Genomic DNA, 25,997 nt, shown 5'->3' with positions numbered 1-25,997 from the left:
AAATGAGATGTTTATTATGTATTTGATTGTGTTTATCTGCAGTTAGTTATACGAATTCAGTTATGGGATGAAATTAGATAGGGATGAAATTGTTTAGGGATGAACGGGTTTAAGAGTTTTAAGAGTTTAAGAGTTTTTAAGAGTTTTAGCCAAATGCTTTATAATATAGTATAGATGACACATAAAACCTCACATCTGTTCAAATTAGCAACATAAACCCTTGAAAAAGTCGCAAACAATTGGACCCATTTCCTTTAACTCTATTATAGTATTCAATTAAATGGACTATACAATTTCGGTTTCTAAGGGTGCGTTTGATACACTGTACAAGAATCACTGTTTCATGTTTGGCAGGACTTTTATGCGGGAACAGAGTGGAAAAGACCTTTATTTTACCAATATAACCTCAAAATAAAACTTAATTCTCTTCTCAAACATCAAATATGCCTCTCTCTTTACATGTTATTCATTCTTTGAATTTTATTTATTTTATTTTAAGCTTTTTAAGCTTTCACTTTACTGTCCTCAGAATATTATTTTTATATGAAATCTATATTTTGGTTAATTTATGTAATTTATTAAATATTAGTAATAAGAATAATAGAGAAAGGTATAAAATAAAAATTGGAAACTACACAAATTTCTTATTTTGGTCCCAATTTAATCGTCTTGACGAAAACTTCCTAATGATATATTTTGTTATAAAAAATATTTATTTTATTATAATTTAGTAAATTTTATATAACTTAATCAAAATATATAAACAACTCATCAGGGGTAAATCGGTCATTTTATCGGTTTTATTCTGTCCAGTTCTGTCCAGTTCCGTCTTACCAAACGTTGAACAGCTGACTGAATTATTTGCATATTTTCTTTGTGTAATTTTTCATTCTTTTCCGCGACTTTAAGTCAGGTCTTTGTATGTTTAGTTTCGTGAGTTGTTGCATTGAATATAGTAAATTCAAAAAGATGATGATGGGGTATGACTAACACGCACTTTAAGGTAAAATTAATACTCAAGTGAATAGACATGTGTGGTCTGTTTGAAATTTTACAGTCAAGGTAAAATAAGAAAACTTATGAACCAATTGGTTGCAAAGTTTATCTCGAGCTTTATATTGCATATTCAAGTAAAAGTTAACGTATCCTTTTATGCGATTTGCTTCCTGTTTTACCTAGTCATTATTTTAGAAAGGGATAATAGTTCATACATCTTCGGGCCAGTTTATTCTTTAATGAACGACCAAAATGCCATATTTTCTTTTTGTCTCTGGTGGGCCATAAAATTAATGTAAATGTCACACCACTTCCGACCATGCAATCAATTTCCGGCTAAAAATGCAGTAAATGGACAAAAATACCCCTCATATTTTTTAAAACTATTTCTTGTAAGTTATTAGATGTTGATAAGAACCAAATTCAACCCTGGGGTTAGGACCCGAGAAGTGCCTGATTTCGAGAACAGGTAATCTCCACAAAAGTCAAAGACTCTCTTAATTGATTGCATGAAAATACAAGAGACAATGGAGCACCATATTTATAGTGTCCTACTAACAAGGAAACCTAAACCAAAAAGGGAACCTCTAAAAAGAAGAAATTATTTTGCCAATAAAAGAAATAACATAAATGCTTAAAATAGGAGATTATATTCCATTCTTAACATTGTTGCCTTAATTGTCTCCTCTGGTAAACCTGACCATATCGTCCAAGTATATCAGATGCCTAGTTGTTAGAAGATGAAAACACCCTTCTTAAACCATCCCACCCTTCATCCTCTTTCCTTTTTATATCTTCGTCTTCCACTAACAAAAACAAAACAAAAGTTGATTTTCTTTTTCATCTCATTGTATCTTCATCTTTTGCCAACAAAAGCAAAACAAAAATTAGTTGTCTTTTTCACCTCTTCATAAAAGTGGTTGGTTTATGGTTTATACGTGAATTATATGCACTTTTGATCGTTTCTTAACAATAAATGAGCCTGAGAATGCAAGCTATTATTTCCCTTATATTGATAGGACTTACATTATCCCTTTTTATAACTAAAGATCTACCCGTGAAACTTGTTAAACAAATGCCTTTCTATGGAATGTTTAGTAGATGAAGATCTTAATAAGCTAATAACAACAAAAATTTGAAGGTAAAGAGAACGTTGATGATGAACACCAGACTTTTCTGAATCCGAATTCATGGTGGATTTAATGCAAAATTTCAAGATGTTTGAATTTCTTTTTCATCTTGCAATGGATATTTTGCTTATCTTGTCCGATTATTTGAATTTTTTTTGAGACCCTGTCCCGTTACATTAGCCTTTTTCCCATATAGAGGAATTGTCTCCTTTAAATTAATAAAATTTAAATATTTGTATACAAGTACAAGGGCTCGAGTAAATTTGTCGGATAACTTTATTTATTAAGATAAAGGATATCTTTGGATGTTCATTTTATTGTTAGGGGATAGTATGCTTAATTTGGTTTGGTCTAAGATCAATAGATTCATTAATGCTTCGTTTAATTATTAGGTTTTTTATGGTGCTAGTATTGTTATTAGTTATTTTGTTAACCTTCTAATTGTCTCTTGAGATAGAGGTAAGGTCTGCATACAGGTTGCAATAGAAAAGGATAAAAAAAAGAAGGAAAAACTCACTCTTATGTTGCAAAAAAACCACTTTTTTGTCATTTTTAATATAACCGTACTTCTTAAAATTATTTTTTGTATTATTTTATATTATGCTACTTATTTTGTGTCCCTGCCTAGAAATTTCTAGATCTCCTGATGGGATGCACAGGGTTTGTTTGGTTTGGTTTTTGTTGTTCTAAAGGCTCACGGCAACAGCCGCCATGGCGCGGTGTGGCTCAAGGCTTGTGTCTCATGCCACGTTAAGCATGTGCCACATCATGGCCTAATTCGCGATTTCTGTCAAGCGATATTTGATCTTCTTTACATTTTTAATGTCTTATTTGCTATTTTTAATATATAACCTAATTTAAATTGTTTATTATCATTGACTCATTGAGTAATAGTACAAGCATGTGTTTTTATATATAATATTATATATGATATAGAGATTTGCCGCCATAAGTCACACCTTGAAAGCATCGTGGCCTCGCCGTGGCTCGTCACGCCATTTAGAACCTTACTTATTCTATCAACCACTTCAAAATTCACATTCATTACAATTAACTGTTACTTACGTGTTAATATTTCAGGTTTCCTTTAAAAGCGGTGAAAGTTATGCACACTGTGGCAATGAGGACCGAATCAAGGTCTCCGATCAAAATAGTTCCCCCTATTCGTCAGACTGCTTACAAGGTGTGTGGTAATCGATACTTTTTATATAACCTGTAATTATACTTTTAACCTTTGTAGCTTTTGTGAGCAAGTATATTTCATGTTGGTTAAAATTGACAACCTTTTTTCAGAGCCATATGGGTGAAATGTTTGGCTTCCATGCTTCAACAATGGCTGACACTCTTGCTACTCCTATCATCGTCTTCACAAGAACAGGGTCAATGGCCGTAATATTAAGCCATTACCGGCCTTTCTCAACTATCTTCGCCTTCACAAACGAGTGAGTCCAAACTACACTTTTAACATTACATATTCAACTTTGTACCTTTTGTTTATGTGAGAATATGTGAAACCCCATATCACTCTTCAAAAGAGCCCTTGAGGAGAAAGGGGAGGTTCCAACAGGAGAAATGGTCCAAGTCTAGCCGATGCTGGACTCCGACACGCCCCTCCAACTGAGGCTAGATGGACAAAAATTGTCCCAGGGTGTCGAGAGGTTGGCCAGAGTGTCGAGTCCCTAGAGTGGCAGACCTTGGCTCTAATACCATGTGAGAATATGTGAAACCCCCATATCACTCCAAAAGAGTCCTTGAGGAGAAAGGGGAGGTTCCAACATATATACAGGAGAAATGGTCCAAGTCTAGCCGATGTGGGACTCTAACACGCCCCCTCCAACTGAGGTTAGATGGACACAAATTGTCTCAGGTTGTCAAGAGGGGGTTAGCCAGAGTGTCGAGTCCTTGGAGTGGCAGACCTTGGCCTGTTTGTTAGCAACTTACCAAACGCTTATCGGGTGTCACTTAGGGCTTGTTTGTTAGTAGCTTAATGAGCTTAATGGGACTCACAACTTATTCGATCAACTATACATGACTGTGTGGTAGTGGCTTAATGATATAGAAAGTGGCTTATTCAATCAACTTTTAGTGGGGAGCTTTGTGTAGAAAGCCAAGTTTTTTCGGAACATGTCCTTCCAATTCAAAGAACATGCTCCTTCAATATATGAAAAAAGTCTCCTAAACAAAAATCATCCCCATCTATACAGACAGAACAGACAACTTTATCCATGCAATACTTAGTGGAAAAGCAACCAAACAACCCCATACCTTATTTGGTGAGCATGGCAAGGACCAAGAACCTTACGCGGTGAGGGAGAAGACTCTTACCTGGTTAGCGCTTACCGGGTAAAAGACGTTTACCAACAATCCATTTTGATGGTTGAGAATGTTACACGATAAGGTAAGTGAGGGTGGTGATTTCCTGCCAGTAAGCGTTTGGTGAACGGCCCCGAACTTTTGAAAGTAGATACTTATTTTGGGACAAGCTAAAACAAAAATGTGGACAGTGAACTACATTTGGACTCTTACCGTAGCTAATTTAATAAGGTGATTTTATGTTTGTGTAGTAAACGACTTAAGCAGAGACTGATTCTTTATCACGGTGTGATGCCCATCTATATGGAGTTTTCTGATGATGCTGAGGAGACTTTTGAAAGAGCTCTTGGTATTTTACTGGTTAGTGTTGGCTTACCCTTTCATCTTTTTCTGTCCTTCCCCCTTCTCATGAAAGGTGCAACATTTGACTACAACATGGTTTAAGATAAATGTTACTATTAAGAAAATGTCTTAAACGCCTTTAAATGACGATAAAATCAATGAATCTTGTAAAACAAATTAATGTCATATATATGGCGTAATCAAATGAGAACTCTATATATTGTGATGACCGTGAGAACTTTTATCTTAAGGTATTGTTTTAGATGATTTTTCCCATATAAGGCTAGCATTTATTGTATTGATGAACATATATATGTTTCACAATGTGTTTGTTTTATTGTATTTGGTTCACAATGTGAAACCTTTGTAACTTTTGTTTTAGAAACAAGCTAAAAAGGTTTGTGAAACAAATATATGTTAATTAATATTCTAAATCCTAGTCTTAGATGAGTAAAAATCATATGAAATAGCACATGATGCACTAATTCTCAAGGTTATCGCAAAGAAAGGTTGTCAAAAGAAGGTCCCTGTATATATGTGTATGTATATATATAGAGAGGGGGGGCATTTTATTTTGCAGACCCTCTAATTAGTACAAACCAATCAATTGGCATATTTATGGAAATGAAGAGCGTTCATTTATTATGATCTGGATATTTATGGAAGATTATCAGAGTTCATTCATTATGATCCATCATTTATATTCGGAAACAATCGCGATATTCATTGAACCAGATATTCACTAGACTAGATGAACGGTTGAGATTGGTTTATGTGGTTTTACTAATTAGAGGGTTTGTATTTGAAACTCCCTCCTCTCTATCTCTCTCTCTCTCTCTCTCTCTATATATATATATATATATATATATATATATATGTGTGTGTGTGTGTGTGTGTGTGTGTGTGTGAAGGTTCAAATGAGAAGCATAAATATTTTGAGAACCGATCATGAATATCATGCATTTTCATTATGTGTAATTCTCATCATGAATATTTATCGCATCATTCATCATTAATAGTTGGTTCTCACATTCTTAAAATATTTACGGTTCTCATTTGAACCTGCCCCTGTATACAAGGAAACATTGCAATGTTAACGTAACATCCTAAATTGGATTGCTGTCAATCATGAGAAGAGGGATTTACTTATCGTTATGTATAATTTTCAAAGTCTTCATGATTTTTTTCCCGTCAGGATAAGAATCTGGTAAAGGAAGGACATTATGTGACTCTTGTTCAAAGTGGAGCGCAACCAATTTGGCGACAAGAGTCTACTCACCACATACAAGTTCGTATGGTTCAAGGTTGACTCGCGATAAAAAGTAAGTCCTTTTGAGTAGCTAAAGCCTGTCTTTATTATTATTTTCTTAATTTAATCATTCATAAGTTTAGAATAAGCCCAAAATCATACATTGTTATTCATCACTTAAACAGCCTCTCCATAAAAGTCCAGAGTAATTTGCAAGAACTATTCAATTATGGGTACTATTTAATAGATAGGAGCTATTGGAGACCAAGGACTAGGGTAGCGGAGTAGGGGTGAGGTTTTGTAGGGAAATTGACTAAAATAGCCATTTTATCCGGTTCAATTCACCTCTTGGCCAACTCTCTCCCACTGGCCTCACTCACCAAAAAGTCAATACCTCCACAAGTGCCCTTGCCGCAACTTGCGGAGGGGGCATTTTTCTAAAATAGCTCAAGTCCCACTGCCACTTCTCAAGACAAGCTTGCCACTTGTGGAGGGTTGAAAGTATGCAACCTGCTGAGCGTTGAAGGGTTCTTTCCCACTTTTCAAGACAAGCCACGTCCCCTCCAAGTATGAAAAACAATTTTTTTTTGAAAATACCCCTCCACAAGTTACGGCAGTTACGGCTTGGGCACTTGCGGAGGTATCAACATTTTGGTGAGTACGTGAGAAAATTGGCTAAGTGGTGAATTGAATAGGGTAAAATGGCTATTTTGGTCAATTTCTCGGTTTTGAAGCTAGCATGGCCAAGAGAGAGGAACCATGGAGGTAGAGCGGTAGAGGTTTAGAGATGAGGTTTGTCGGTTGGACTACCTTAATATGGTTATGCCTCTCTCTCTCTCTCTCTCTTCTCGAATCGTGGGTCTTTATGGAAAGAACCGCTCTACTCTTCGGGGTAGAGGCGTACATCTTACCCCCTTTCCCCCAAACTTTACCTTCAGGTGGGACATAATGGGGACTCGTTTGGCTTGTTTTGGTTCTTCTTCCCTTTTCGCTCACACTTTTTGTCTGTTTGAGAATATGTGGAACCCCAAATCACTCTACAAAAGAGCCCTTGGGGAGAAATAGAAGGTTCCAACATATATACAAGAGAAATGGTCCAAGTCTAGTAGATGTGGGACTCCAACACGTCCCCTCCAATGGAGGCTAGATGGACCTATAGTATCGAGAAGGGGTTAGCCGGAGTGTCGGGCCCCTAGAGTGGCAGACCTCGGCTTTGATACCATGTGAGAATATGTGGAACCCCATATCACTCTCCAAAAGAAACCTTGAGGAGAAATAAAAGGTTCCAACATATATACTGGAGAAATTGTCCAAGTCTAGTCGATGTGGGACTCCAACACGCTCCCTCCAATAGAGGCTAGATGGACCTATAGTATCGAGAGGGGGTTAGCCAGAGTGTCGGGTCCCTAGAGTGACAGACCTTGGCTTTGATACCATGTGAGAATATGTGGAACCCCCAGATCACTCTCCAAAAGAGCCCTTGAGGATTTAGAAGGTTTCAATATATATACAGGAGAAATAGCCTTAATCTAGTCAATGTGGGACTCCAACAGTCTCTATGAAAGCATATTCTCTACCCTTCCGGATAGAGGACAAGTTTCCGTGCATCCCACCCCCTTTACCTATTTTTAGGTGGGATCAAAAGCGGATCTAAGAATTTTTTCAAGTGGTGGCATCATTTGACTATAAGAATTGAAGATATGGAAATTTTTCACAAACTCATCATTCGTCAGTTGGTTAGTTCCTTGTTTTTTGTATGTGTGGTCTTGTGTTCAAGTCTCTTATTGAAATTGTTTTTAGAAACATAATAAATCTGAAATTAAAAGCTAAAAACGAAGAAAATGACCCAAAAAAGATTTGAACCCGCACCCCCGGGGGGGGGGGGGGGGAGCCATGCAAACCAACTCTACAAAGTGAAATTTGTGTCATCATTGTAGTTTCAAAATAAATACGATTGCACACAACAAAATGATACGGTGGCACCTTTCACGACCCTATAATTTTTTACATTGTGACAGAGGAACCAAGCAGTGGCCCGTGCCACCTTATGGTATAGAGTGGGTCCGCCCCTGGATGAGATATACTGGTATCGTGTGCTTCGGTTTATTCAATTCTAGGTACTAGATATATTAAGTTTTGTTGTACATTTATTCATAAGAAAGTGTTTCGGTACCACCATCAAAAAAAGAAAAAAAATAGATAAAATCGGTTTCTTTTCGAAGTTATAACTAGTCGAAAACCAACCAATTGTCATCTTTCTTCTATGTTTGCATCTCTGATTTTCCTTATTTGTTAAAGAAGAGAATGCAGTTTAACGATGGTTATGATTTCCAAATGTTATCGTTGTGCTGCAGAACTTTGTGGAATCATCTAGTGCTGCAATGTGAACCGAGCTCAAGCTCAAATTCTGTAGGCCCAACTCGAACACCGGAGTTCAAGCGGGATGAAGGGCGTTGAGTTCAACCTTGCTCGATCACCCACCTCGAAATATTTCTAATCAGGTTGATTCGTGCAACTCGTTTAGAGCTCAAATTCTTGCCTGCTGTTTCTTTTAGTTTTATTTCACATGCATATACTAATACGTGGTGCTTCTCTTATGCACACATGCTACATTCACGGTGTTTATATTTGTGGACGTATATATATTGTTTATTCATCATAACAAACAAACTATAATTCAACTTCATCTATACTGGACTTGATGGAAATTAACCAAACAGTCTCTTAGGGGCCATTTACCAAACGCTTATCAGGTAAGTGTTTACCGGATGTCAGTTACCTTATTAGGTGAGTATGACAAGGACTGTTAGTCTTACCCGGTAAGAGGCTTTCCAAGGACCGGAAATCTTACATGATAAAGTGGGAGGAGACTCTTACCCGGGGGTAAGAGAGGCTTACCAACAATCCATTTTGGTGGCAGAGAATGTTACCTAATAAGATTAGTGAGGGTGGTGACTTTTGCCAACAAGTACTTATCCGGTAAGCATTTGTCAAACTGCCCCTAAGGGGTTGTTTAACCGATGCTTACCGGTAAAAGTCAACATTAGCTTAACTTATTAGGTAAGATTTTAGACCATTAAAATGGTATCGTATGCAACAACCCATCCGGTAAGCGCTTATCAGGTAAGGAGTCATTACTCTCATTACTAGGTAACTCTCGGTTCTTGTTATTGCTCTTACCGGATAAGATATTCAATCCGTGTCATGTTCATCCGATAAGGTAAAGTGAGTAAGGAGCCGTTTACCCAAATACTTACCAGGTAAGTGCTTACCGGTAGGAGTCAACACTATAATCTATTTGACCAGATAAGATTGTAGCATATTAAAACGGTATCGTATGCAACAATTTATCCTATAAACGCTTACCCGGGTAAGAGTCCTCACCATCATTTACCGGGTAAGACTCTCTATCTCTATAATCACTCTTACCGGGTAAGATTTTTAGCCCTTGCCATGTACATCAGGTGAGGAAAGTTACTCGATCCAAACTTACCGGGTAAGTATTTAGTAAACGGCCCCTAAGTGACCATGTAAGCACTAGCTTTAGTAAACGGCTCCTTAGATTTGGTAACTCCGCTATGTTTTTGTTTAAACAATTATAGATCAATCACCTCCGTTGTGAACAAGGTCCCCGATGTCACTTTATCTGAATCCAACAACGAATTCTAAACCACTAGTCCACTACCATCTCCGACCTCATTGAATCCAAAAAAAAATCCATCGTGTTCATCGTCTCATGTGCCTTCACACCAACTTGTTCGCAAGAACACTCTTTGCATTCATTGAGAAATCTAATGAGCCCGAAGTACGATCACCTGTATCTCCTCCATCAACTAGGGATGGTACTTTGATTCGTACTTGGTGGGTACCTGGTTCACCCCGAGTGCGGGAGGATTTAGGCATAGACTACAAGGTACCCGAACACCCACTCTATCGTCTTGACACAATAAAAAAAAATAGAGCGTTTTAAGTTAATTGATTCCAATATTTTTTTTTTTTTATTAATCTAGATATTTAACCCGTTTTGTTAGCCGATTAATTCTAGGGCGACCACCCGCTTCGTGGTAGCCTGGAGTCGCCGCATTTGAACCTCTATGGCAACAAGGGGATTTTTATTACTCATTGAATTCGAACCTGGGACCTCCGGACACTTTTGACATTTGGATCCCAAGTTCAAACCAATCAGACAATTTTTATTTTTTTGGTAACAACAGAAAAAATGAAAAAGAAAAACAGAAATCTATTTGGGTTTTGCCAAGAAAACCCATGAAACTACATTATTCACAATTAGTATTTATTTATTTAATATTATATTTATTTGGACAAAAAGTTGATTACCAGCAACTCTAATCGGCTCCATATGAAATCTGCCTTCAAGGACACCAATATGAGTATGCAGTTTTTGGTTCACCAAAGTGCTGATGGTAGCAAGAGGGTTTGGGATCGAACCCATAACCTTTCTAGTACTAATATATTTAATATCATGTTTATTATTTTGTGTTCTTGTTTAATTTTTTCCCCTCAATTCGTCTCTCTTGACAAAGGATGAGGATCCCAACATAAGCGGTGATATCTCTGACCTATGAATGGGGATATTCCCGAAACCGACAAACAATGAAACTCAAAGGAATTGGCAGGGACCCGCACAAGCGGTGAAACATGTGGTTTAATTAAATACAAAGCAAAGAACCTACCCACTTGTGTCGGTTTCAGATATAGGTACCCTTTTTAGGGGGGATCGGGATGCACGTCTCTACCTGCCACTGAGAGTGAGAGGACGGGTCATCCCGATCTTTATATATAGTAATTATTGATATGAGAGCTATCAATTACAAGTTGATGGGTGGACAAAAATATAAAATATATCAAATATCCAATGGGCATGTTAAAACATCATGAAAATAGACACCACTTGTTGATCCAATGAATGTGTCTAACCGAAAACGTTAAATATAGTAACAGTATTAGATTTTAGCACTTAAATTTACACAATTCGTTAAAATAACATTAATTATCTCTAACCGGTTGGCGTTAAATTATGTCATTTTCATATATTTTCTAATTATACTAGCCCACTTAGAGATTGTTCGGTTTGTATTCTATTACGAACTGTATAGATAAAGATGTCTGTATCATAACAAATAAGTTGTTGTTCGATTGCCGTGCTGAATAAACTGTTTGAATGTCAGAAATAACCATTTTACCCGCAGTCTATATGATAAAAATGTTGAGTAAATGAATTTTGAATTATAAAAGTTATAAAATTATTGACTTAGGCTTGAAGAAAACAAAATTATTGAAGAATTCAAAACAACCTATCAGAACCCTTTCCAACGTCAAAATTCTTGAAACCTAATGAAAAAGCAACTGGTTCTTTTGTTTTATTAGGATTTTTGACAACTTGGGTTTTTGTTCTTGACAACTGGCTTGTTTTTCTTCCCTATTTTTTGGGACTACTGGTGTTTGCAAAAGGGAGAAGAGGAGTTACGGTGACCTGGAAGAAACCCACTAAAATCATACTTAAACCTCTTAATATTTATTTGAAAACAACAATGAGTGAAAAAGATAAAGAACATATACAATTTGTTGGGGGGGGGGGCGATGACTGGCGATAGGGGAAGAGGTGACGACTGGCGACAGGAGGAGGAGGAGGAGATAACGAACGATGGAGGAGGTTGAGCTAGCTGACCTACGATGGGGGAGGAGGCGACGACCTACTGTGAGAGAGCTCATATCATAGATCTTATAGGTTTTCCTTGTGGAGGCGTATGTGTCGATTTAATATGACAAGGGACATTTCTGGAATAACTATGATTGAGTGCTAAGGACAGATCTACCTTAGCTATGCGAATAAGCACCTAGCTGTAGTATTAAGCCACAACCGAACAGTCGTTTAAGCCATACAGGCTATGCAGCCATTAAACCACAATCGAACACCCCCCTTAATTTAGTATTTAGTTTTAGGGAAAATTGCACCAAAATGAAACCAACTTTCACCTAATTCCTATTTTGGGGAACCAACTTTCAAAATCGTTATTTTGGGGAACCAACTTGCACCTGATTCCTATTTTGGGGAACCAACTTTCAAAATCGTTATTTTGGGGAACCAACTTGCACTTGATTCCTATTTTAGGGAACCAACTTTCAAAATCATTATTTTGGGGAACCAACTTGCACCTGATTCCTATTTTGGGGAGCCAACTTGCAAAATAATTATAGAAAAATAACTAAAATTCATTTTTTTCCAAAAATTAATGCAATAAAATCTATTTTTCATTTAAAAACTCATTTTTTTAATTCAAATATCAAATTGAATATTTTTTTTTTTAAAATCCAAATTATCACAATAAAAAATGTTTTTTACTAATGCAAAAAAATTAATTGATACAATAAAAAATAAATATTTAATATCACATTCAAGATTTTTATATCTAACCAATTGCATCAATTAATTTTTTTCTATTAAATTCATTTTTTTTGCATTAGTAAACTGTAAAAAACAATTTTTATTGTGGTAATTTGGATTTTTTTTAAATGTTGAATTTGATATCTGAATTAAAAAAACGATATTTGAAATGAAAAATAGATTTTATTGTATTAATTTTTGGAAAAAAAAAACGAATTTTTGTTATTTTTCTATAATTATTTTGCAAGTTGGTTCCCCAAAATAGGAATCAGGTGCAAGTTGGTTCCCCAAAATAGGAATCAGGTGCAAGTTGGTTCCCCAAAATGACGATTTTGAAAGTTGGTTCCCCAAAATAGGAATCAGGTGCAAGTTGGTTCCCCAAAATAGGAATCAGGTGTAAGTTGGTTCCGCAAAATGACGATTTTGAAAGTTGATTCCCTAAAATATGAATTAGGTGAAAGTTGGTTCCATTTTGATGCAATTTTCCCTTAGTTTTACTACTCTTTTATTATTGAATTTTCAACCAATTAAAACAAAAACATGTACCAAAATTAAATTTGTTTTGAATTAAAATGAGTTTCTAAAGTGTACTTTAAGATATGCTATTTTTTGTGAGACATGGAAGGGACATGAAATTTGGGACAAAATTCAATCATGTTTGTACAAAAAATGTGTTGCACCTATTCACCAATCACTTAAAAATACATTATTATTTTTATTGAAAAAAAAGAAAGAAAAACATAGATATAAATAAACTTATATTAAATAAAAATAATGATTTTGGTTTTTACATGATTAGTGGGATAAAAAAGAGACCGACATATTTCTTTAATCTCGGTATTAGTCTCACTAAACGATCATGATTAGGGTTGAGCAGCGGAACCGGGTACTTACTTGCGGAACTGAAGCTACCTTGGAACTGTCGGTTCCAGAACCGGAACCGATATGAGTGGTTCCGGTTCTCGATTTTTCGGAACCGTTACCCGTCGAGACCTTGAACCGAAACCGGCGGGTACCCGATATTTTTCAATTAAAAAATAATAGCTAATTTTTTTAATATAATTTGGGCAGTTTTTTTTTAATGTAATTTGTGTAGTTTTATTTTAAAAATATATGTAGTTTTTTATACAAAGTTTGTGCAGTTTTCTTATATAAAATTTGTGTAGTTTTTTGTTTAAAAATATGTGCAGTTTTTAGTTAAAAATATGTGCAGTTTTTTACGAGTTTGTGTAGTTTTTTAACACTTAATTATTCACAGGTACCTTACGAGGTTGAGGATGCGATGGATATGCAAGAAGTTGAAACCAAATTCATAATTCGAGATAAAATGATTCGTATTTTTCCAAATTGTGTGTTTAATTGGATTTGTAGTATGTAATCGTTAAACTTTGAACATTTACAATTATAATATGTAATCGTTAAACTTTCAACATTTACTATTACTCTATTATGGTTTGTAATCGTTAAATAATATTTGTAACAATTATTCCATATAATTTGTATTCTTGTTTATTTATTTAGTATTTTGGCAATTTTTATTTTTTATTTCTAAATAACAAAATTTTAGCATTTTAGGAAGCGGGTACCCGAAACCGGAACTGATTCCCGGCGGTTCCGGTTTCAAACATTCAAGAACCGCTCTAACCGGTTCCGGTTCCAATATCTCAAGAACTACTGGTTTCGGTTCTGGTTCCTGTTAAATAGGGGAGGTACCCGCCTATGCTCACCCCTAATCATGATAAACTGATATTGGGTGTTAAAGTTTGTGATTTACATGTTCCGAAATCACATCAAGATATTTGTTTATGTTAAACTTTCAATTAAATAATTGTTTGATAATTGTTGAATGGTTTGATACAGAATGATTAAAAGATTATGTATGCTATGATGCAAAATGAAATATAGTTGTTTGATAACTGTTTTAAATGACAAACGAGATTCACCTTTTATGACTCGGAAACTGTCTTTTAATATTAAAAGACAAACAAATAACCCCTAATTCTTTCTAGTTTAACAATAGACGTTTTCGAACAGTTTCATTAAATTTTCAGAATAATATTGACAGATGTTTATTGATTTTACAAATATTACTATTCAAAACGACGGTTAGAAAGTGCAATAAAAACATAAAATTGAAATAAATATTAATTAATTAATATATAAGACCTCCATTAAAGGTGCTCTTGTTATCCATAACAAATAACCCCTAATTCTGTATGTGTGTCTGTGTCTGTATAAAACCTCCATTAAAGATGCTCTTATTATCCATACTACATTACAAAACATTTCACAAAAACTCTTAAAAACCATTTTTTATTCAAGAAGTACCGTTTATTGATACATATTACTTAAAATTTAAGATCATAAGTAAATTGTATGTAAATACAACTTCTTAAAGCTTCATGATAGATTCGTGTAACTAATTGCACATAAACATAATCAAATAAAAGATAAACATCTTATTTTAAATATAGAAAATCTAAAATATAATTAAGATACTCATTTAGTTGTAACAAAATACTTAATTATTATCTTTATAAAAAAATTATATTATTAAACCAAAAATAAAAAATGAATTAAAGAAATACACAAAAGATGAGAAATTTTAAATAGTTAGTTCGGTACTAATATCAATATCTTTCACCTTTTTATTATAGATCTTCATATTTATAATTTATTTAAAAATAAAAACATTATCGTTTTTTCAAAAGTCAAAACCACATAAAACCGTATTATAACATCAACTGTGAAAAACATAATAAAATAAAATATTAAAATCAAGATGTATTTCGTTGCATTATACATACACCGTTCTAGTTTATCAATAAGTATTTAAATTTAAATTTAAATTTAAATTATATAATAAAATAAGAAATCTAAGGCGGCGAAATTTTGAAATAAATAATAAAAAGAAGTCAAAAAAGTAATAGGAGTAATCCAAAAACCGATTGATAGGATCCTACTCGATTCCACGTTGGTATACGGTGTACGAATCCCACAATAATACAACTCCACCGCCTTTAAGTACCCTACCGCCATCCGCCATTAAACATCAACATACCACCTCCACTTTTCATCCTCAACCAGCGACTTCAGGTACGTTCTTCTTCAATCTGTATACGATTCTTCTGGTTTTTTAGTTTTCTTAATCATAATCCTTAGATTCGTTCGTTTCTCTACGAGAAATTGCGGAATCTGTTTGATGTAAATTACTCATTTCGGTGTTACGGAGCTGAAACTGTGTGGAAATCATTCGATCTCTGTTTTTGTTTTAGAGTTGCGAGATAAGTTTTTGATTCGGTATGAGTATTGAATCCATTTGATCGTGTTTTCGTTTCTGGTTTTCTAGAAATTATTTGGTTTAGAGTTGCCGGAAAAAGTGTTTGATTCGGTGTGAGTATTGAATTGAATTGCTGGTGTTTTATTTGTTCATATCATTTGCAATTGAAGTGGTTTGTTGGATCTGGTTTCAGGATTTAGACGTTTTTGTTGCTCAAAACCTTTCGTATCTCTTCAGTTTGTTGCTATGTAAAATGTCGATTTTCAAAGTAAATGTTTACTTTTTGGGAATTTGTCCAAACTAATTGTTTTTTTCACGTAATTGACCAAAATAATTAAGATTTTGCAAGTAGCAATCTAACTCTTTATGAACTCTTGTTTTTATGAATCTAATATTCATAGAGTAGTGATTTCATGCTTTAACTTGTTGAAGTGTTATTTGTCATGTCTAGCATTTCGTAATTAACATTTTAGCAACTTGTAAACTGTTATTTTTTTAAGTATATAATATTTATATCCAGTAATACGATAAATAAACTCACATACACTCGTCACCTTGATAAAACTTGAACCCCTAACATTCTAAGAGTTCAAAGCTTTGATAAGGCCAATGTTAAAAGGTTATTTTGTAGATATGAAATTCACAAAAAGAAGACAACACAAATAGTTAAAATTGTGAAAATGCTATTTGCAGAATCTTGTCTATTTTGGTCAATCAGGTAAAAAAAATCGTTGTAAAATGTTCTTTAGGAGCCTAGAATGGCGATTTTGGACAATTCCCTTTACCTTTTTTTTTTGTCAATTATATCGGCCAAAATTGTTATTTATGGGTCTTTATCAAACATTTATCGGGTAAGCATTTAAGGGGTGAACATGATAAGAACCAAAAAGCTTACTCGGTAAGAGGCATAGCAAGTACTGATAATCATAACCAATAATCCATTTTGATGACTGAAGTTGTTACCGACATTGTCACCCTTGACTTTTGTTGGTAAATGTTTATCTAATAAACGTTTAGTAAATTAAGTATTAATTAATTAAAAATGAAATAATTTTATATTTCTAAAATTATGTGTTCTTTTTCGTCAATTTTTATTTTAAAATAATTCATAGCATTTTTGATAACCTTATCATATTTTGGTATCTTTTCATTTCAAAATTATTGGTTCCACATAAAAACAAAACCAAATCAATCAAATTCAATAGGTAACGTCTGGGGGTGGGATATATACGTTTATTTCTATCTGAAAAGACAAGAGTTTGCTTTCGAGACACCCATGAATAAGACCCAATCAACTAAATTTTCTAATGCGGTCTATTTTTGTAATCTACAGAAGAAACGTTCAACGTTATATGGATTATAGACATCTCGTTACAGAAGAAGCTGCGAGGGAATCTCTCATCGCCATTTCTTACGGTGTTCTTGAAGATATCGATTATTTACCCGAGACCGAAAATGCAAATGGCATAAAAGAGGTTAACGTGACCAATGGACAAATGAAAACCATGGAAGAGTTGAGATCGGAACTGATATCCATCGCTTCTATCGAACCATCGACTAACTACAACTGTAACGGATCATCGACTCCTAGGGTTTGAAGGTTTATATATTGTGGTACATTCGAATATCTTCCTGATTGTCACTCGACTTTCTAATAAAAAATTACTCTTTTTTTTACTGTTTTTCTTACTATAATGAAGATTATTGAAGTTATGTTATATTAGGGTGTGTTTGGCAGTTGCTGAATAGTTTGGTGTAGAATGATTAAAAGACTCTTATAATATAGTGCAAAATGAAATATAATCGTTCGGTAATTATTCAGAATAAAATTAGAGTGTTGAATGGTTAAGGTTGATCAAAAATTCAAAATCATTGATAGGGTTTTAGAATCATTAAGAGAGAGATTTTTTTTTTATCAAACAAGGTTCACCTCTTAGTGATTCAGAGACTCTATCTTAATGGAACTATTAAAAGGTAAACAAACAACTTACCACGTTCTTTAATTCTGTTTGGTTTGCAAGGTTCAATATGATTTATAATTGGATCTTATTCCAGTCTTATTTTTGTTTTAAAGAGAAGAGCATAATTGAAATTCTAACCACAAGGGTGGTGCTTGATTGGTTTGAACTTGACTCCAAATGTCAAAAGTGTCCGGAGGTCAGAGGTTCAAATCCAAGAAGGAATAAAAATCTTCTTGTGGCCACGGAGGTTCAAATGCGGTAACTCCGGGCTATCTGCAAAGCAGGTGGTTGCCCTGGATTTGTCGGCTCGTATAACGGATTGGATATCCAGGTTAATAAAAAAAATTGAAATCCTGTGATTTCAATGAAACTGTTACAAACAATTGATTAGAAATTACAAGTAATAGTCAGTATTTTCCATCTTACATGATTTCATAAGATTGATTTGTAATAATATTTTAAAATACATATTTAAAACGTTCTTTCAGTGAAAAAAGATATATACTTTTCACAAAATTAAGTTCACATTGTAAAATGCGAGAAAATCGCAAAACAATGGCCAAACACAGTTTCACCAATTACAATAAATTTTGTTCTATCCAGTCATGTCTGCGTACCAAACATTATTTAAGTGCTAAATGCACCATATGTATTGTTAAAAGCACCGTTACGTTTTATTTTTCACATTTCTTATGCATGATTTAATCTAAGTTTGATATAAAAGCGGTGTATATAACATTAGATAATTGAAATAGTAACCAAAGATGCATTTTACGAATTACATGGGACAAAAACAATTTGAATAAACAAAACATCTTCGATGGTAGGTTCTCATAAGTAAAATATGTAGTTTCTATAAGTCGTATAAGATTTTATTTTCATTAGTTTTTAACAGATTTAAAAAAATACAATAATAATAATAATAATTGACGGTGAAAAAGTTTACGAAGCTCACAAGAATCCCAAGTATGGATGCCCTAAGTCACTCTGTTAGAGGTGCTCTTAATTTGGTGATCAAACTAAGGGGATGTTTTGTTCAGTCAGAGGAATGAAAATGAAAATGATAGAGAATGAAAATGAAAATGTACTTCCATTCCCCTCCAGTTTAACCTGGAATCAAAATTTGGGCTTCTTGGGGGAATGAGCCTATTATATTAGATAAAACCAAACAGTTTCTTTTATTTTCATTCCCATTGATTACTGTCTAATACCTCTAACCAAACACTCCCTAGATTCTCAAACGCAAAGATATAACCTTATTTGGAAACCTTTAAAATAATGTGTATCATAAATATCAAATTCCAAGTAAGATTTTAACCAACAAGGAAAGCTATCCTGTTCCAACATCAATTCAGTCACAAAGACAAATGCTAATCAACTCAACTCGATACCTAACGAAAAATCAAGCTTTTGAAGGTAAAAGCATACCATATTTACATCGTTTTAGCCCGTTCTTTTTGCCTGATTCCACATGTAACTTTTTTTAATCCATAAAACAACATAAAACTGATATATCATAATATACCAAAAATCTTTAGTTTCGTTTTAAGCTTCTCTAACGTGAACCACCACTGCTCATAGTGACAGTGGTTCATAATTGAATGCGTTTTCATATATGGCATGTAATTACAGTACTAAACCATAAAAACCATAATTACAACCATAGACATGTATTCAAATAATAAATCAATATAGAAGCATACATAAATTGAAGAAAAAAAAAAAACATTCGACCATCAAACTTCCAGCACCATTCTCTCTCGTTCCCTCTAAACTTGACAAACGTGCATGTCTATGATCGTATACTAATGACTTTGGTAAGCATTAGGAAACTAAGCCTATCTCGTTGACCCATACCAGTTGCCACCATGGGGATGGCCGGTTGAATGATCGTCATGTTTCTCTTGAGATCAAGACTTATTGAAAAGAAAGAACCAAATGCATTTTGAGCCCGTCTTAGTTCTAGGGATGCAACTGCGTAAACTGCTCATCGGGCCTAACAGGTGGGTATCACCACCTTCTCAACGAAACCGTACGTGAGACTCAATTCACTTCTATGAAATACTTTCACGAGAATTGTCTTGATCATAGTTAGCAAAACAAATATTTCAAGTTCAGTTCAGTCAATTGACCCCTACACATCAGGAAAAAGGTATATTCGACTCTTTGTATCTTTCTAAATTTCTATTGAACACCGTTTTACATTCTTTTATTTCATTCTAGTAAAACTTTCGAACGGATGAAAAGACGAGAACTTGGTTAGATGACTTAATTGACAATTAATAAAAAAACGAGGGTCATAAATGTCCATATTAAAACTATAGCACCTTGTTATCCCAAGCTCAAAAGTACAGGGACTGAAATTGCCATTATGCCTTAATTTCAAGAAAAACACATCACCACACTAATGACAATCGATTCCTTCACTGGCAAGAACCATGAAACTGAACAATAAAAATGCTTCATTCTCCTTCTCCCCATCTTCACACACCAAACACACACACAATTCCGCCATAATCAGATCGACCTGCTCTACTGAAGCTAAATTCTCATTGCTTGCGGTGTTTCTCTCACAGGTTCGTTTTCATCTCTTATATCACGAAGCTAAGGCATCTACTTTTGAAGATCTGAGGTTATTGCATTCGAAATGGTTATCAATTTTGTGTTATTGTATCTTGTTTTTGTTTAATTTGTTTAGATGGTTGCTGATTTGAGGGAAGGAGATTTAGGTTTTCCAGATCTTAATTTGAACCGAATTTGGGATGTTAAAAACCTAGATTGATATCGACCTGAAGTCGTTGGGGTTTAAGAGAAAAATAGTTGTCATTTTTGTAGGTTTTGTTTCCAGTTTTGCAGGTTTTTATTAACTTGATTGTAATTGTGGTTCAGTTTGCGAGGGTAATTTGATTCGACATCTGGAGGATTTCATCTGAATACGCACGATGGTTGGCTTCGAGATGGACGACTGGAAAAGTGAGCTTTCAACTGCTTTACTTCATTTTTGTTTTATTGATCTCTGTACATGTGGTATTAGAACTTTAACACTAGTGTGCTACTGGTTATCTAAACACTTGATGCCTGTTACCTGGTGCTTACTGCTTAGCCGATAGGATATGATGGCTTTTACCAACAATCTTATTGTGTTATTTTGCTAACCGATAATCTTCAGTAAAGGTGGTGACTCTTACCCGGTTAGGGCTAGTTTGTTAGCAGCTCAATGAGCTTAATGAGACTCACAACTTATTCAGTCAGCTATATATGACTGTTTGATAGTAGCTTAATGATATGGGAAGTGACTTATTTAGAAAGCTTCTAGGAGAGCTTTATGCAGAAAGCCTAAGTTTTTCCAAACCTGCTCCTCCCAAATCAAAAAACACTCTCCTTCCATCTATGAAAAAGCCCTCCCAAACAAAAACCCTTCCCAATCTATACACAAAGATTAATCCATATAGACAACTTTATTCATACAGGAGTTTATAGAAAACCAACCAAACAGCCACTAACTGCAGTTAGTGCTTACCAGGTAAGAGACGCTTATATTATGTTTTGTGATGACCGATAATCTTACCCTGTGTGTGATGGTAAAATGTCCCTTGGTTCACAGAAAGGATTCAAGTATGTTTGCATCCGAGACCATGACCAATTTGTCTAATATATGTTATTTGAAGCTACAGTATATGGTGATCTTAGGAATTTGAACTTAAAATAAATGGCAGAAGAGCCAACTGAAAGTTTCATTATTTGGGGAAGTTTAGTTATCAATCTAGGTTTTAAGTGGCCAAAATTCGGCTCAATTAAGATCTGCAAAACCTAAATCTTTTTAACTCAAATCAGCAACGAACTAAACAAATGAAACAAAAACGAATGCCGATTTATGAAAAAAAATAATGATAAACATTTCAAATTCAATAACCTCAGACCTTCAAAATTAGATGTCTTGACTTCGTAATATAAAAAGGAAGAACCAGTGAGAGAAATAGTGCGAGTAATGAGGGATTAGCTTCAGTAGCGCAGATTAATCTAATGAGAGTTTAGCTTCGTAATATAAGAGATTTCTGTTAAGGTTCCTTTTGGCTAGACTTGGACCATTTCTCCTCTATATATGTTGGAACCTCCCTCCCTCCTCTAGGGATCTTTTTGGAGAGCAAGCTAATGGGGTTCCACATATTCTCGCATGATGTTAGAGCCAAGGTCTATCACTCTAGGTACTCGACACTGTGTCTCTACTTGTCTAACCCTCTCACCCGTTTAACCCCCTCTTGACAATCTAGGACAATATGTGCCTATCTAGCATCTGTTGGAGGGGGCTTGTTAAGTGTCCCACATCAGCTAGACTTGGACCATTTTTCCTCTTGGAACCTCTTTTCTCTCCTCAAGGGCTCTTTTGGAGAGTAATTTAATGGGGTTCCACATAATTTCTTCACATTATCAATCAACAGCAACTATTTAAGCTTCACATAGAGATGGTTTTGACATGCATCAGCTTCTGTCACTTGTATTGAATTTTGCCCCCTAACATCCATCTGTTAAACTATTTGTTCTTCAATGGAACAGAGATTGGGCTGGGATTGACCGGATTCGGTGTCTTTTTCTCGTTTCTGGGCATTATCTTCTTCTTTGACAAGGGGTTACTTGCCATTGGAAATGTTAGTATCTCTCAGTTTCTCAATTTTCTGATTTCTCCCTTTTTCTCTCTTCCCCTATGTTCTCGAATTTGGGGAGAAAGGAATAGAAAGGAAAAGGAGGGAAAATGGAAAGGAAAGAAAGATTTTTATTTGTGTTCTCGAACGAGAGAGAAAGGAAAGGAAAGATGTCATTTTCACAAATACTCTCTTTACATTTGTTTTGATGGTGTTAAATTGACGGGTAGTTTTGTAAATTTTACTAAACTGTCCAAAGGTTTTCACTTCTTTCCATCCATTTCTTCCCACATTTGGGAGGAAACATGTAATCTTTTTTCCCTCTTAAAAGTTTCGAGAACACGCTTTCTTTTGTTTTCCTTTCCTTTCGTTTCCCTCCCTTCCTTCATAAAAAAGGTTTCAAGAATACTGTTCATGTTAACCACAAAGGTTGTGGTGTTGTGGTTGAGGCTCAGGGGGATGTGGTGAAATATCTCATCTGCCTTGGGTTCAATTCCAGGCGTCCACAACAATTTTATCTACCGAGTTTATCAGAACTGATGTCTTATAGTCGCAATTTGCCGTGATTAGTTTGGGCATAGCCCGGGACACCCTTCCAAAAAAACAGTGTCCATGTTTGCTTATTGCCAAGGTTGAGTTGATGACGATTAATGTAAACACCATTTTCTTGTTGTACTAAACCAGATCCTATTCATCTCGGGAGTGGTAATGACCATCGGTGTCAAATCCTCTTTGCAATTCTTCATGAAACGCAGCAATTTCAAGGTTTCCATTGCTTTCTTACCATCTTGACTCCATTTCTATTTGTGTTTTTTAATTCTTTCAGTTTTCATTTGCATTTCCATTTAACTTTTGCTTGATTGATTGGACAGGGCACAATTTCTTTTGGTATTGGCTTCTTCTTTGTTATCATTGGATGGCCTGTAATAGGAATGGCATTAGAGGCTTATGGTTTCATTATCCTATTCAGGTTTGTTTAATATGATATCATGAAATGCTTACTTTTATACATAGATTTATGGGTTGTTTACCAAACACTTATCGAGCGTCATTTACCTTAATGGATGAGCATGGCATAGCCCGAGAATCTTACCGGTAAGAGGCATAGCAAGGACCAAGAATCTTATGTGAGGGAAAAGACTCTTACCCGGTTAGGGTGCGCTTGGTACACTGGATAGGACAGAACAGAACAACGATCACTGTTGTATGTTTGGTAGGACTTTATGTGGAACAGAGTGGAACAGGCTTGTTCCATCTCCACCCCATGGAATTAGGTGGAGATTACCTATATTTTACCAATATAACTTCAAAATAGAACTTAATTCTCTTCTAAAACATCAAATACATCTCCCTCTTTACATTTTATTCATCCTTTAAACTTTCACTTTATTGATCTCCAAATAATACTTTTACACAATCTCTATATATTTTGATTAATTTATGTAATTTATTAAATATTAATATATGGAAACTATATAAACTTTTTATTTTGGTGTCATTTTAATGATCTTGACAAAAACTTTCTAATGATATATTTTGTTATGAAAAATATGTATTTTATTATATAATTTAATAAATTACATAAATTAATCAAAATATATAAACAACTTATTAGGGGTAAATTGATCATTTTATATGTTCTGTCTTGTCCAGTTTTGTCTTACCAAGTGCTCTATCATGTCTATATACCAACCGCACCCTTAGTGCTTACTAGGTAAGAGATGCTTACCAACAATCCATTTTGATTGCCGAGAATGTTACCCGATAAGGTAAATGAGGGTGGTGACTCTTGTCAGTAAGCATTTGGTAAATGGCCCCTTACTTTTGATTACTTATAAGGTACTCTTTGCAGCGGCTTCTGGCCCACGCTAGCGGTTTTTGTGCAGAAGATACCTGTTATTGGTTGGGTGTTTCAACAACCTTATATTAGATCCGTAAGTTTCTCCCGCCCTTGTTACCATTCACCTTGTTGGTATTTTATCGCCTTTTGATGTGATGTTACGTGTCTCCCTTTCTTTGTTTGGTAAGCGGGACAGGATAGGACGGGAATGACAAAACAAAAACTTGTTGTCCCACATTTGGTGCGATATTTAGACTAAGACATGACAAGACTGAATGGGACCAAAATACATTTTTTTTTGTCCCCCCAAAATTGGTGGAACAAAAAGCAGCGAAATGAGACAAGATTGGGAAATTATTAAACTACTTATGTCAAATTAAAACACTAAAACCCTGCATAATTCTTTCACCTGCCTACCTTTGTGTCGCCGGTCCATCCGGTTTTATTGATATGGTTTTATGATTTTAAGCCAATTAATGGAGTCCCAATATGAGCAACTTTTTTTTGGAAAGAATATGAGCAAACTTTTGGGGTTAAAAGATAATAATATGTTTTCTGTTATTAAAAAATTGTTTTAATTATGACATGTTCGTAATCATGACTCCCTGGGTGGTTGAACACTGTGATAGTACAGAACCAGAGGGATTGTTTGTTAGCAGCTTAATGAGACTCACAGCTTATTCGGTCAGCTATAAATGACTGTCTGGTAGTGGTTTAATGATGTAGAAAATGGCTTATTCAGTAAGCTTCTAAGGGGGAGCTTTATGCAAAAAACCAAGTTTTTTTCAAACTTGCCCCTCCCAATTAAAAAACACTATCCTTTCATCCATGAAAGAACTCTTCCAAACAAAATTTTTTCCAATCTATACAAGTAGATTAATCGACACAAATGTCTTTATCCATACAGGACTTAATGGAAAATCAACCAAACAGCCCCCGAGTCTGACAAAAATGCATTTTTATGTCTCACCAAAATAGGTGGAACAAAAATAAGGCAGATAGATGAGATAGGTAAATTACTAAACTACTCATGTCAAATTAAAATCCTAAAACCTCCGACAACTTCTTCTCTCGCCTGTCTAATTCTGTTTAATTCCGTCCTCGCACCAAACGCACCCTAAACATTCAAAGTTGGTTGAACTTCTGAGCATAAAGTATGATCAGAACCAACTTAGATCTCGGAATCCATAGATGGTCTTTTGTTGAATTCTAACATGTCCATTGCTATCTTTTATAGTTATTTTTTCGACATCTTTACTAATTGACATGTAAATGTTTTTGTTTCTTTGGACAGTTCTTTGATCGATATCGTGGCAAAAGGGTGCCCGTATGAAATTAAATCCAGGCTTTGCCGGAAAAACCGAGCCTTGTGAATACTTTCTTGGTATCATTATCGAAGACGAAGTTTTCTTAATCCAGATTTGGGTCTTGGTCACTTTAGCATTTGTTTTTCTTTCTTTCTTTCACTTTGTTGTTGAAGAGAAAAAAATTCTTCGTGTATAAACACCTGACTGGACTCGGAATTTTTTGTTCGTTGATTTTTGTGCATTGCTGGCAAGTTGGGATCTCGATCGTTACAGAAACAATCTCTTTATCCCTTGGATAGAAGTAAGGTTTGTGTATATTTTATTACCCTGACCCTATTTCTGTGTGAGATTTACTTGTTTGGTTTTGGGATGTTTCACTTTCACCCTCTTGATTGGTTTTGCTTTTTCTAATGAGTTTGATTATTGGTATTTATGCCATGTAAAACATTTTGCTTACACACATGAAGGATCATGTAAGAGTAGGAATTAATATATGGTTTTATTTTATTGTCGGAAGTGGTGGTATCCAGGTT

The 25,997-nt window shown here is 34.8% G+C and overlaps 2 protein-coding genes and 1 long non-coding RNA gene across 4 annotated transcripts in view; all 3 read left to right on the top strand.

Moving 5' to 3' along the window:
* The window catches only part of LOC112529265 (pyruvate kinase isozyme G, chloroplastic-like), a 20,120-nt gene extending 11,405 nt beyond the window's left edge, over window positions 1–8,715 (top strand). The window contains exons 9-13 of one of the 2 annotated variants that reach the window (XM_025140456.1): window positions 3,207–3,309; window positions 3,420–3,568; window positions 4,691–4,799; window positions 5,977–6,103; window positions 8,385–8,715. In XM_025140456.1, the coding sequence (XP_024996224.1) occupies window positions 3,207–3,309; window positions 3,420–3,568; window positions 4,691–4,799; window positions 5,977–6,090 (475 nt within the window). In that variant the 3' untranslated portion in view covers window positions 6,091–6,103; window positions 8,385–8,715. The remainder of the gene's footprint in view (window positions 1–3,206; window positions 3,310–3,419; window positions 3,569–4,690; window positions 4,800–5,976; window positions 6,104–8,384) is intronic. The other variant, XM_025140457.1, reaches the window with a different exon arrangement.
* Window positions 8,716–15,427: 6,712 nt separating this feature from the next.
* On the top strand, window positions 15,428–17,434 carry LOC112529499. The gene is made up of 2 exons (XR_003070934.1): window positions 15,428–15,532; window positions 17,050–17,434. It is a non-coding gene; the product is annotated as an uncharacterized LOC112529499 (long non-coding RNA).
* A 2,662-nt stretch (window positions 17,435–20,096) lies between these two features.
* On the top strand, window positions 20,097–25,785 carry LOC112529483 (vesicle transport protein GOT1-like). Its single transcript, XM_025140782.1, has 7 exons — window positions 20,097–20,253; window positions 20,567–20,650; window positions 22,232–22,323; window positions 23,002–23,082; window positions 23,190–23,287; window positions 24,170–24,251; window positions 25,452–25,785. The coding sequence occupies exons 2-7, from the start codon at window positions 20,620–20,622 to the stop codon at window positions 25,488–25,490; spliced, it is 423 nt and encodes a 140-aa protein (XP_024996550.1). The 5' UTR covers window positions 20,097–20,253; window positions 20,567–20,619; the 3' UTR covers window positions 25,491–25,785.
* Window positions 25,786–25,997: the final 212 nt, after the last annotated feature.

Source organism: Cynara cardunculus (genome assembly GCF_001531365.2).
Source record: "Cynara cardunculus var. scolymus isolate 2C chromosome LG 16, CcrdV1, whole genome shotgun sequence".
In the NCBI taxonomy this organism is placed as follows: Eukaryota; Viridiplantae; Streptophyta; class Magnoliopsida; order Asterales; family Asteraceae; genus Cynara; species Cynara cardunculus.
Note: the sequence above shows the minus strand (reverse complement) of the source record. Positions and strands in the feature narration are given on the sequence as shown.